The sequence below is a fragment of the Bombus pascuorum genome, chromosome 1 (assembly GCF_905332965.1).
Source record: "Bombus pascuorum chromosome 1, iyBomPasc1.1, whole genome shotgun sequence".
NCBI classification, from domain to species: domain Eukaryota; kingdom Metazoa; phylum Arthropoda; class Insecta; order Hymenoptera; family Apidae; genus Bombus; species Bombus pascuorum.
Genome location: NC_083488.1, coordinates 20,572,506 through 20,584,736, shown reverse-complemented (window position 1 = coordinate 20,584,736; position 12,231 = coordinate 20,572,506). Strand labels below are relative to the sequence as shown.

At 25.5% G+C, this 12,231-nt stretch overlaps 4 protein-coding genes across 6 annotated transcripts; 1 reads left to right on the top strand and 3 right to left on the bottom strand.

The window, feature by feature from the left end:
- Positions 1-105: 105 nt before the first annotated feature.
- On the top strand, positions 106-1,645 carry LOC132907918 (signal peptidase complex subunit 3). The gene is made up of 5 exons (XM_060961378.1): positions 106-426; positions 788-861; positions 1,065-1,153; positions 1,243-1,346; positions 1,438-1,645. Exons 1-5 carry the CDS (start codon positions 284-286, stop codon positions 1,565-1,567), a joined length of 540 nt encoding a protein of 179 aa, XP_060817361.1. The 5' UTR covers positions 106-283; the 3' UTR covers positions 1,568-1,645.
- LOC132907839 (zinc finger protein 330 homolog) lies at positions 1,503-3,936 on the bottom strand. 2 transcript variants are annotated; one of them, XM_060961277.1, is made up of 6 exons: positions 3,366-3,936; positions 2,963-3,133; positions 2,602-2,833; positions 2,334-2,498; positions 2,172-2,225; positions 1,503-2,083 (listed from the first exon to the last, which is right to left on the bottom strand). In XM_060961277.1, the coding sequence occupies exons 1-6, from the start codon at positions 3,483-3,485 to the stop codon at positions 1,842-1,844; spliced, it is 984 nt and encodes a 327-aa protein (XP_060817260.1). In that variant the 5' UTR covers positions 3,486-3,936; the 3' UTR covers positions 1,503-1,841. The 2 variants fall into 2 exon arrangements, with proteins under 2 accessions (XP_060817260.1, XP_060817250.1); XM_060961267.1 differs by having other exon boundaries at positions 2,154-2,225; positions 3,366-3,932.
- A 1,629-nt stretch (positions 3,937-5,565) lies between these two features.
- On the bottom strand, positions 5,566-8,671 carry LOC132907862 (transaldolase). The gene is made up of 6 exons (XM_060961309.1): positions 8,459-8,671; positions 7,358-7,481; positions 6,456-6,695; positions 6,248-6,373; positions 6,050-6,186; positions 5,566-5,937 (listed from the first exon to the last, which is right to left on the bottom strand). Exons 1-6 carry the CDS (start codon positions 8,553-8,555, stop codon positions 5,663-5,665), a joined length of 999 nt encoding a protein of 332 aa, XP_060817292.1. The 5' UTR covers positions 8,556-8,671; the 3' UTR covers positions 5,566-5,662.
- A 417-nt stretch (positions 8,672-9,088) lies between these two features.
- LOC132907847 (UDP-galactose translocator) lies at positions 9,089-12,173 on the bottom strand. Of its 2 annotated transcripts, none has more exons than XM_060961289.1 (5): positions 11,681-12,173; positions 11,057-11,128; positions 10,800-10,919; positions 10,488-10,702; positions 9,089-10,404 (listed from the first exon to the last, which is right to left on the bottom strand). In XM_060961289.1, exons 2-5 carry the CDS (start codon positions 11,073-11,075, stop codon positions 9,757-9,759), a joined length of 1,002 nt encoding a protein of 333 aa, XP_060817272.1. In that variant the 5' UTR covers positions 11,076-11,128; positions 11,681-12,173; the 3' UTR covers positions 9,089-9,756. The 2 variants fall into 2 exon arrangements, with proteins under 2 accessions (XP_060817272.1, XP_060817279.1); XM_060961296.1 differs by lacking the exon at positions 11,681-12,173 and adding an exon at positions 11,476-11,650.
- Between the last annotated feature and the right edge of the window lie 58 nt (positions 12,174-12,231).

Below are 12,231 nucleotides of genomic sequence, written 5' to 3'. Positions count from 1 at the left end.
CTGTAAGCATTTCTGTAAAATGGAAACAGTAAATAAGTAAATTTACGTAATTTGAACTAACATTGATTGCTAAAGTAAAATTTACTTTATTTGTGAACACGGTACATTATTCGGTATATTTTCGAACACCAACCCGGTGTTCCATTGTGTCGAAGTGCTGACGTTGAAAATCGAAATCGAGGTGACGATGATTTTGGTTAAAATATTTTAATGCATAATTCGATTAACTAATTTATTAAATACGAATTTTGTATACCCTAATCATCAATATTAAAACGTAATAATGCATACCGTTTTTACGCGAGGTAATGCTATTGTGGCATATACTTTGACTGTTGCGGCGTCTTTAACATTTTGTTGTTTTCTCTCTACTGTATTTATTGATTACAGAGCAAATGCAACTTTAAATACTGTAAAAGTAGTTGTGTAAGTATAGTAAATTTATTTTGCAGATATTATAAGAGTAAATTCAGGAAAAAGATAAACTTATTTATTCACGATTTTTCATCTCAAATTATTATATCTGACTTTTTCATTACTGGATTATGTATCTACTATAATATAAAACTTATTTCGGCGTAATATAAATTTTTTTGCAAAATGTTATATGATATATTATGAAAATATTATTTGAATATCATTTTTATTGAAGACCTTATGAAGAACTGTACAATATAAACCTGTTGGTCAAAATTATTAATATTTACTGATAAATGGTTAAAATTAATACTATTTACTTATTTATGAAAATAAATATATTAATAATTATTCACGTCTTATTTTGTAGGAAAAATGTAGCAGATTACAGTGCTTCAAGAGAAAAAAATGACTTGGGATACTTAACATTTGATTTACAAACTGATATCCTTTTTTATTATATAAATATTTGTCTATTATACTTTTGAATATTTTTATTTCTTATATTTTAAGCTTACTTATATCAATAGGAATATTTATCAAGCTTTTTTATTTATTTTTGTTTATATTTATATTAATTTTTATCTCTTTATAATAATATAAGATTATAACATATATTATTTCCTTACACATATTAGTATATATACATCTGACTCCATTATTTAATTGGAATGTTAAACAATTATTTTTATATCTCACAGCAGAGTATCAAACAGAAAATAATGGTTTTAATCAGGTATAACATAAATATTGTAATGTAGGAATATTTTTAGTTTATAATCATATCCATTTTGTATGTTATATTAAAATATTTTTGTATCCTAGGTAGTGTTATGGGATAAAATAATACTGCGCGGGGATAATGCAGTATTTGATTTTAAAAATATGAATACAAAATATTACTTTTGGGATGATGGTAATGGTTTAAGGTAATTTTTTCTAATAATTATAAGTAGAATTTTTTAATCGAAGAAATTATAAATTTTTATAAATTAACCTAATGTTTGCTTCTTTTTCTAGGGGAAATAAGAATGTAACATTGACATTATCATGGAATATTATTCCAAACACTGGACTTTTGCCAAGTGTTAATGCCTTTGGCTCTCATACTTTTGCATTTCCATCTGAATATACCTCATTGCGTGTGTAACATACATTTCTGTATATGTAATACATCCATATTCATTGCTTTGTAAAATTTCTGATTATTTTACATAAAGCCGATATAAGAAATTTAATATTTTCATGTATTATTATTTAATAGTTAGGAACTATTAGGTTTCCCAATTAGCTTTATCCTATATCGATATTCGATATACAATTTTTCATATTAAAGAATAGCATTTTATAATTTGTTATAAAGACAACAAAGTGATATATTTATTTTTCCATTTTTACATTTAGTTGCAAAATTTAAATTTTTGCTAAACATTTTTATTAATACTTTGATGCAATTTATTATTGCAATTTTCTTGATTTTCACTTATTAACTCATTTCCCCTCTCTCCTTCTCCTTCATCATCACCGTCATCATCATCGTCATCATCATCATCGTCATCGTCATCATCATTATCATCATCATCAACATCCTCATTATCATCATCTTCATCTTCATCTTCCTGATAAGATGTATGATTTTCAGGAATATAGTCTTGTGATTGATTTCCTGTACAAAAAATGATATATAGCAGGCTATAAAGACAATAAGCAAACGTTAAAATACTTAAGACCTTTACCATAATAATTATATCCACCTTCATCATCAGATTCGTATGTTCCACCTTGTCTGCCAAATTTATGAGTTCTTGCTACAATAGAATAGAAAATATAATTTTGAGAATAGTTACTAAAAATTATAACTTTTTAATTAAATGTAGATATAAAAAAGTAGTATTAGAACTAAATATATTACTTACTTGACATACTAAGATCTTTTGTTTGAGATGTTTCAAAACCACATTTGGGGCAAGGTATAGGTTTGTTCTTTTCATACTTAAACCCTTTTCTTCTAATATGGTCCTCGCAATAACATGTTTTACATCTTAAGCAAGAGTATTGTCCTAATCGATTGCATGATTGACCTAAAAATATTGATTATTTACAATAAACCAAAAATTATGACACTAATATAATTATACGTAAAATATATTTATACTCATATTTTTATCTCTTTTATATTCTTACACTTGAAACTTTCTGCCTCCAAAACCTGACATGATGCTTGATGTTCAAATTGATCATCTTCACAAAGAAAGCAATTACAAAATGAACATCGGAATATTCTACCACCATGATCCCATACACCTCTTTCACATTCTTGACAAACTGCATCTATCAATGGACATATACATGCATGAGTTGTAAGGCAACGTCTTCCGTGACAAACCCATGCTTCACAATGATCGCATATGGCTCCCTTTAAAAATTTGTGTTTGTTACTTGTACTCTTATAGTTTATTATACTGTATAATATATTTAATTATTATATTTAATTATAAGTAATTATATATATATATTCAATTATATGTAAGTTACATGTACTTACCACCATACCCAATCCAGTATTAAACACACCAGGATGACGAACAACACAATCTCCTGTTTTTAGCATACACTTTATTTTTCCACAATGAGCACACATTGGTAATCGTTGTACACTTTGGCAGAAATAACAGAAGGCTCTACTTTTTTGTTTCTTGCTACATTTGTCGCATTCCTTTATTAAAAATTAGATATAAGTGTGATATATAGAAACACTGATACTCTGCTTATGAGACATAGGCTATTTTTAAATATTTTCTACCAATTGATAATATTAATAATTAATATATTTGAAATTTTATGATATAAAAAATATATTTGTGAAATTGGGATTTATTTTCGGTATTTATTTGTAAAAACGTTAAATTATGATAATACTGATGTATATTATAATATATCATACTTACCATTACTGCATTGCATGGAAATTTAGCTAAATCTAATTGATCTTTAGCGGTTCTAATTTCTTTCTGCCTTAATTTTTGTTTTTCAGCCTTCCGTCTTTGTCCTGTCTTTTTTTTTGGCATTTTAGAAAATTTAATATCAACCTGAGAAATATAATTATTTGATTAATAATAAAACGAGGTTAGAAACGTTGCAGTACAATTTCGATTAATTGAACAAGGTTAGGGTAGAATTCACATTCATTCCATACAATTTATTTTAATTTAATGGTTTATTTTCAGGATAACATACATCATAATTACTTCATTTCGTATATTTATTTTCGTATGTTTAGAACATATAGAGTGGTCTAGTTAAATGGGATCACCTAAATATTTGCTTTATTTATTGTTGTATAAAAAAACTTCTCAGGACAAAATTACAGTATTTCAAGGACCATATGCAACGGTAAAAATAGTCTTTTTTCACGAACAAGGTACTATCAGAGAGAAAATTTCCTCTTTGGTACTGTTAAGACAAAAAATATAAATACCTGCTCGATGAATGCCGGATGAGAAAATAAACTATAACTATTTCTTTCATGGTCGTTTTTTAAAGAAATTATAAGGTCTATACATATATTTATACTATATATTTATTCTTCAATATCTTTGTAGATTATAAACAAAATTCAACAACCTTAAACATATCGTGCCCATTATTTAATCCTGTGATATTTGAATCTGAAGTATACATACATAATATTTAATTACATTGAATCAATAAGTAGCAAAATTAAGAAATTTAAATTTTTTGGCTTCTAGACAAAATTTCTTAACTTATGAGGGCTCAAATGAAAGTTTAGAACTTAAAGAATTAATTGAGATTAGTTTTATCAAACTTTATCTGGTTTTATTTAAATAATCTCCCTGGTTTCTTAGTTATAAGCAAATTTAAAAAATCGTCCAATTGGCGGGTCTGTGATACAGGCGCTCGCACATATGGGCAGTTCAGAAATTTATGGCATTCAAGCTTGGTTGTCATGCCCATGGAGTGCTGGAGCATTCTGTTCGTGTTTATAGATTTAAAATTGAATAATTTGAAATTTTGAGACCGTGATTATACAGAAGAGCGACAAGTGACCATAGAGATATACAGCTACACGAGTCATATGTTACGATGTAAGTGGATACGATATGAGAATAGAAAGAGATCGCTACTAAGAGACCCTTTCTGTCCCTGTCTAATTAGGCATGCACACTGACGCTGTTCATTGATCGGTGTTATATTTACATATTTACTGTACGATGCAAAGCTGTGGACTATGTCATAATCATATAAATAGGTCTCGACACTCATATACCAAAGCCTAAGGAAAACTGAGTATCTGAAAATTGGGTCATGACTAGTTATGAAAAATTCACATCGAATCACCATTGCAAGATCCTCGTTCTACGCAACGTGATATGCTATGAGTGTCTTAGATAGAAACAGAAATGTTCTCTTTCTATCTATCTCATAAGAATGCGAACTTTGTTGACCGTCCATATTGATGTTTTACGATTACACGTGATACAATTTTTGAATAATTTTCCCTAGCGAGTGCAGAGATCTGTTTACATGATCGTTGGAGTCTATCATTTAATTCGAATTCATAGCATTTGTGTTTTCTTTCTTGTAATTCTTGTAATTGTTTAGTTCGTTTCCTTATTTAATAAAACATTTGTTATTTCTTACCGCTAAAAGTCGAGTTTTCAATAATCATTTCCTTTCGCGATTTCTAAAAGGATCATAAAAGGAATAATTAACGTGGACAATACTCGTAGGCTATGAAATATTATAACCATCTCACAATGGAATAACAGAATTAACCTCTTTAGGACAAAATTAAAAAATTAAATCTTTCAATCTACAAGGCGAATTGCTTAACTATTCTAGGATTAAATTAATGCTTTAATTTTCAGAAATCTTCTCTATATAGTATTATTTCGATTTCCTAACTAATTAAATAATTACATGCAATTAATCACGTGCACTATTTTGGTGTCTTGATATACTTTATCAGGAATAAATAAACTAAACTCCTGAAATAAATCTTTATAAGTATGTACTTTTTTAATATCCCATTTTTATTTTAGAAGTATAATTTCTATGTTCATTTGTACATTGTTTATGTATTGTGGAGATACACAGTGGAATGTATTACATATTGAAAACTTAACATTAGAAATAATAATTATTTTTTAGTATTATAGTGTACAATATTTACGATAAAACATTTGTCACATAAGTATGTTTAAGAAAAGTATTTTGATTATATTTAAGATTGTATCTTTGCATGCAATAGCTTCTCCAATTTGCGAATATCCACTGTGAATTTTCGAATACCTTCGCTTAATTTATCTGTTGCCATTTGATCTTCATTAAGAAGCCACCTAAATTCAGCTTCATCCAAACTGGTCTTTTGAAGATCAGATTTTTTTGCTGCTTCTAGCGTAAGTACTTTGCGAAATGGTTCATGGCTCTTTTCCAATTCTTCTAATAGCTTGGGGCTTATAGTTAGAAAATCGCAGCCAGCTAATTCTTTTATCTCACCTTAATGAAAAAATCATATAATATAATTTTCATTACAATCTCTAGTTTTAGTAACTATAATTAATTTTAAAATGATCTTAACCCCCTAATAAATATTAATCTTTATATTTACCAATGTTCCTAAATGAGGCACCCATGACAACTGTTTTATATCCAAACTTTTTATAGTAATTAAAAATTTTTGTTACAGATATAACACCTGGATCTTCTTTAGGTTCATAACATTTTTTATCTGTATTTGCCACGTACCTAACAAATCACTTCGTTTGTACAGCTTGTTAATACTTATAAAAAATAATGTTGAACTTACCAATCTAAAATTCTACCAACAAATGGTGATATGAGTGTAACACCTGCTTCTGCACATGCAACTGCTTGAGCAAAAGAAAATAGAAGCGTCAAATTACAATGGATTCCATATTTCTCTTCAAGTTCTCTATACACAAATGAGTTGCACTATTTTGAGTTTAAACTTTTTATTAAACAGCTGATTGATAATAAAAATGAGATCAGCTTACTTTGCTGCTTGAATACCTTCCCATGTAGAAGCAAGCTTAATTAACACACGATTTTTATTTACACCAAGTTCTTCATATAAAGCAATTAACCGTTTGGCTTTCTCAATGCTAGCTTCTTTGTTAAAAGACAACCTAGCATCTACCTCCGTGGAAACTCTACCAGGTATAATATTTAAGATTTCTTTACCAAAAAGAACGCATGTAATGTCTAAAGCTGCTTCAACTTGTTCTGTCAAATTACTGAAACAAATACATTAGTTTATAAGTCTCCCATTTCTCTAATTAAGAAGCCACGTAAGTCATAAAATTATTATATTAATTATTACCACAGTTATAATTTCATGTGGATACTTTTTTTCTTTCATACCTTTTGCTGCATACACTTCCTTCTATTTTTCTTTTTTATAAATTTTAATATTCTCCCATTCCTAATACTAATCTTCATAGAATTTCCTACATTTTCATACAGATTTACTTTAATTCCTTTATATTTCTTGATATGTATACTATTCTGTTCACGTATATCATTTTATCCCTTATAATTCCTATAATGTCTTAAATTAACTTTTACTGTACTATAGATTCTATATCTACAAATCTATCTACTAAAACGAGCATTTATATATTTTTTAATTATAATAGTTATTAATTGAAAATTATAAAAAATTCAGTGTACTAATTTTTACAAATTAGTATTAAAAAATATACTTTTCTTTAATGTGTTAAAATAAATATCTCATAATTTAGTACTAATATTTTAATAAGACAACAAATTTAATATATATTAAAAATTTGTAAAATAATGGGCATTTAAGTAATAGTAAAAGTAGCATATTTATTTAAAATATTTATTATAGTAACTATACTTTCAATTTGTTAGTTTAATATTATAATATACTTACGGTCCAGCCTTTTTTCCATATTGTACAGCTTTATCTATTAAGTGAGCATATTTTTTTTGATTAGCTGCAGCAAGGATCAAAGAAGGATTTGTAGTTGCATCTATTGGCTTAAATTGTTCCATAGCTAAAAACAATTAAAAAGTATAATGAAATAATAAATTAATGCATTAATAAAAATTTTATATGATAATAAGATAATACATTTATTTTAGTTTGTAATAACATATATTTTAGTGTAAGACATCTATATATATTTACTTATATATATATATATATAAAATATATAAGTATTTACTTATTATATATTCCAAGAGTTATCACTTACATCTACAGGTCAAAGGTAATAGATACATACATACATATCTTATGGTTTAAGTTACATGATAAATAGAAATTTTTTTATTTAATTCAACAAAATATTATCTACATAGTATTAAAAGGAATGGTTTATAAAGTAAAGGTTTATAATAAAATGAATCAAACTAAAACTACTTATTTTACTTTTTAAATACATAATTAAAATTGTATGCAATTAATTTGGTTTTTTAACATATATTATAAATTATTCATTATGATATAATACAATGATTTTAATGGTATAACAATTACAATAAAATCACATAATGTACTCTGTAATATAAAATATATTTTATATATTTATATATTTTAAAATATACGATGATAAAGAATAATAATTTAGTTACATTTTATTTTTGTTACATTTTTATAAAATATCGATAAGTATAAATAGCATTGTTATGAAACTATTAAAAAAAAAGCAATCGTAAGATCGGAAGATTTTGTAATTTCCCCTACTCTTGTGTGCATAACGTAATCTAAACTTTAAACTAATATCAATTTTCTAATGAAGTATTGCGTATTCTATCATAGTGTTTATGCATATATGCATTTATAAAATGAATGTACAATAAAATAGATATATAAAAAATATTTATTCTTCAAGTAACAAGATGTTTAAATGATAAATTAAAAGTGCGCTATTGGTGTACCCCTACCATACTTTTTTTTAGTCACCTTCACCTTTGACCGTATGTGTATTAGGTGCAAACCCGTTTATTTAAAACTTATTTTATTACTTACCTTGAAAATCACCGGTATCAGCAACAATCGTTGTGATTTCTTTTAGTTGTGTCAATGAGTTCGTCATCTTGACTTTCTTCGATTGAGGCTCGCTCATTCTTATCGTTACTTTTATATACCGACTGGAAATCGAAAATTCTGCTTCTTACACTGCAGCGATTCAGCATTCAGCGATACTGTACACGCTTGCCAACTTGTATAACACTACCGCTTAATTTTTTCCAACACTACTTGCATTACGTAACTTTTATTATCGATCCTTTGTATCTGAAATCGATATTATTCAAATATTTAAACAAAATTCTATTGATTTATAATTTTAATAATATAGTAATATTTATATAAATATTATTTAATTATAGGTTTTCATATTTTACAATTTAAAATAATTTGAAATCAGTATCTATTATTTGTAACTATTATATGTAATGACCTTAGTAACGATAAGAGATAAGATCTATACAGAAGTACATATGTTGATTCTTTTGTAACCAAACGTATTTTCCCTTATAGTTTAAATGCATTACGAAATTAAAAATTATTTCATCTTGTTCCTTACTTTTTTAGTCTACAATTTACATTATATTTTAAAATTGTAAGTAGATATATTTTAATATATAAGTTACGTACGCATTATAAGACATATTTATTAAAACTTAAGTACAATAATAGTGAATTCAGTTTTGTTGATACATATGTATACTTATATCTATAATCAAACATTGTAACATTGTATAAAAATATATAAATTAAAAGGAAACAATCTTATTGTTTTTTATATGCATTCTAATTAAAATTATTTATATATAATACTTTAAAAATATATCTCAATGTCTAAGATATATTTTAGGTGGAATATTTTTATATATTGATGTATTTAATTTTTTAATTTGATATAAATATATGCTTACTTGATCTTAATTAATTTTAACATAGAATTTATTCAATAATGTATTTATATATTCTTATTTCTCTCTAGCATATGGTCCATTAGTAAATTGTATTTTCTTATGAAATTATTCTGAACTATCAATAAATTATATTATTGATCATGATTAATATTAGGAAATTCTATATATTTGATCAATTCCATTATACCTCTTGTTAAAAGGTATAATAGAATACTGATAAAGTATGTGATATGATATAGATACTAATATGTAAACCATATGAGAGAGAGATTCCCATTTTATATGGAAGAAATGTATTAAATTATGTTGTTGAATGAACATGTTAAAACACTTGCTGAATTGGGAAATATCACTTTCATCTTACAAATAAGTTTAGTTTAATTTACATTAAACTTTATCACTTCGAGAATGTTTATCGACAAATGTTGATTTTGGTTGGTGACTGTACATAAAAATCGAACATATTACTAAAATTGCACCTAAAGAAAACTGGAAACTCAAGTTAAAATCGAAAAGATATATAGAAGCTATACAAGAAATTATAATGGCTAAAGAGGTGGCAAAACCTTTAAGTATATTATCTGCATACTTAACTACCATTGCAACAATAAGACCTCCACCTGCTTGAAGTACAATTAAATAACAAATAAATAGATCATAGCCAAAAAAGAAGCCTTGTTTTCGTAACATTTCACCATCATTTACAAAACATGTAATTAATCCAAAAGGTAATGATAGTAAACTTAATTGAACATTTCTCATCCATACTGATATATCTGAATCTTTTAGTATTTTTTCAAAGTATATCCCTGCAAACCCTGATAGAAAACATGCACTTAAGGCAGCTGAGAATCCAAGTAAATGATTCTGTTCTATACCAGATGGTAAAGCAGTATCTGAACTTTGTGCTAGTTGTACTAATACTACACCTATGACTAATAATATTAGAGCTCCCCACTGAGTATTCTTTAAAGACTTTCGTAGTATTACCACAGCAAAAAATGCTGTTGTTAAAATTTTTAATTGGTATGTTACCTGAGGAATAGTATGTATAAAAAATATGTAATAAATATTAATAGATGAAAAATATCAAATATATACTTAAGTATTGGATATACCTGATAAGTTGCTGCATCTAAATTAGACGCTGATATATATAAAAGATTATTCTGTACAACATATAGAAGTGATGGCACAGATACTTTTAGAGTATCAACAGGCTGTTTTATGATTGTTGACTTTAGGGCATCAAAAAATTTTGGAAAGTTTCCTTCTTCAACAAGAACTAATACTAGGCATGTTAAAAGTTTAACAACCTCCGCCATAACTACCGCTGAAATAACATTTAATTATTATACATTAATAACTTACATGAATGTAATAAAAATAATAAATACAATAATTAATTTATATAAAAAAATGTAATATACCAGTTGATGAAAGAAACATATCTCCTGATCTTGTACGCGCATAACGCATACTAAGCCCAACCAGGGCATTTTGTAATGTAAGTGTAATTAAACTAATGTATTTTAATGTCTGAGCACTTCCTGTAAAATAAATTAAGAAAAAGATATCAGAGAATGATTAAGGAATCAATATATTAGTTAATCCATTAGACATACTAAATTTAATTTTATGTTAAATTTATTTATTACAATTTCTTATATTAAAAGTATAGACTTACGTTGTTGTAATTCCATCATATAATGTCTTTTATAACAATTTTTATAATATAAAAGCTAATGGATTATTTCATCTACAAAATAAGATGTTTTATTAAATTTATAAATGTAATGTTATTAATGACTTACATTTTAGAAAATTTATTAGAAAATTGTTGAACATATGTATATGTATATGTATCAAATATATATATTTAATTATAAATCTTTGATTATATGTAATAAATTATAAATATATTTACAAAACATTAACAAATCTAAAGCTTAATACTATTTGTCAAATGTAATCCTGATTTTTTAATTCATATTCAGTATAACATTTAAAGAAATAATACAATAATTATAAATCAATGTAACAATACACAATACATATTGTGATTTAAGAACAAATGTATAGTATATGAAATATTATAAAACATACCAATTATTCAGAGTATAAAAGATTTATGTTAAACGAATGTATTCCTTATGATTATGTGATATATGATTAATGTTTAAGTAAAGTATGTAAGTAAAAATTTTATATTTAGCAATAAAAATAAAATGTGCGTAGGATTTATATCTACAGTAATACATAATACTAACTGTAATGTTCTTTTTCAAATATATAAATATTTTCATTTTACCTTTTTCTTTATTTTTACTAAAATAAAAAAAGAGAAAAAAAGGAATGGTAAGTATGCACACAAGATATGTACACGTTGACATTTATACCCTTTTATTGCCTATCGCCAACATGTGTATGATGTACAAATAGAAAGCCGAGATATTTTTAAATCTAAAATATACCAAGTTCAGTTATCTTAATACATATTTAGAAATTTTACTAAATCAATCAAAATTAAAAATTTTTAATAACAATGATAGTAAATGATATTTCATCGACTAATAAAATAATTTTTCTTGTCATTATTGGAAGAAATAGATCAGATTTAAAACATTTAAATCTTAATAAAACTTTGAAATTGTATTATTAATTTATAGATATTGTAATTATTTAATATTTATGAAAAGATAAATATACGATAGAATAAAATTGTAAAAAGAATCTAATAATCTTATATTATAATATTAATATACTATATAACTACATATAATTGAACAGATTAAAATGAAACTAGGGATTTTTTAAATTATTGTTAATATGTTGGTGGCAATGAGGTAATGGGTGGTAAAT

Excerpts from the sequence above, each read along its gene's own strand:
- LOC132907847 (XM_060961289.1), bottom strand. Across the intron at positions 10,703-10,799 it reads TATGTTTCTTTCATCAACTG|CGGTAGTTATGGCGGAGGTT; the intron begins GTATATTACATT and ends ATGTTATTTCAG. Across the intron at positions 10,405-10,487 it reads TAGATGCAGCAACTTATCAG|GTAACATACCAATTAAAAAT; the intron begins GTATATCCAATA and ends ACTATTCCTCAG.
- LOC132907918 (XM_060961378.1), top strand. The coding sequence starts at position 284 with ATGCATACCGTTTTTACGCGAGGTAATGCTATTGTGGCATATACTTTG. Across the intron at positions 427-787 it reads AATACTGTAAAAGTAGTTGT|GAAAAATGTAGCAGATTACA; the intron begins GTAAGTATAGTA and ends CTTATTTTGTAG. Across the intron at positions 1,347-1,437 it reads GATGATGGTAATGGTTTAAG|GGGAAATAAGAATGTAACAT; the intron begins GTAATTTTTTCT and ends TTCTTTTTCTAG.
- LOC132907862 (XM_060961309.1), bottom strand. The coding sequence starts at position 8,555 with ATGAGCGAGCCTCAATCGAAGAAAGTCAAGATGACGAACTCATTGACA. Across the intron at positions 7,482-8,458 it reads TGATACCGGTGATTTTCAAG|CTATGGAACAATTTAAGCCA; the intron begins GTAAGTAATAAA and ends AATTGTTTTTAG. Across the intron at positions 6,187-6,247 it reads GTTGGTAGAATTTTAGATTG|GTACGTGGCAAATACAGATA; the intron begins GTAAGTTCAACA and ends GTGATTTGTTAG.
- LOC132907839 (XM_060961267.1), bottom strand. The coding sequence starts at position 3,485 with ATGCCAAAAAAAAAGACAGGACAAAGACGGAAGGCTGAAAAACAAAAA. Across the intron at positions 2,226-2,333 it reads AAAAGATCTTAGTATGTCAA|CAAGAACTCATAAATTTGGC; the intron begins GTAAGTAATATA and ends ATTCTATTGTAG. Across the intron at positions 2,084-2,153 it reads AGGTGGATATAATTATTATG|GAAATCAATCACAAGACTAT; the intron begins GTAAAGGTCTTA and ends TTTTTTGTACAG.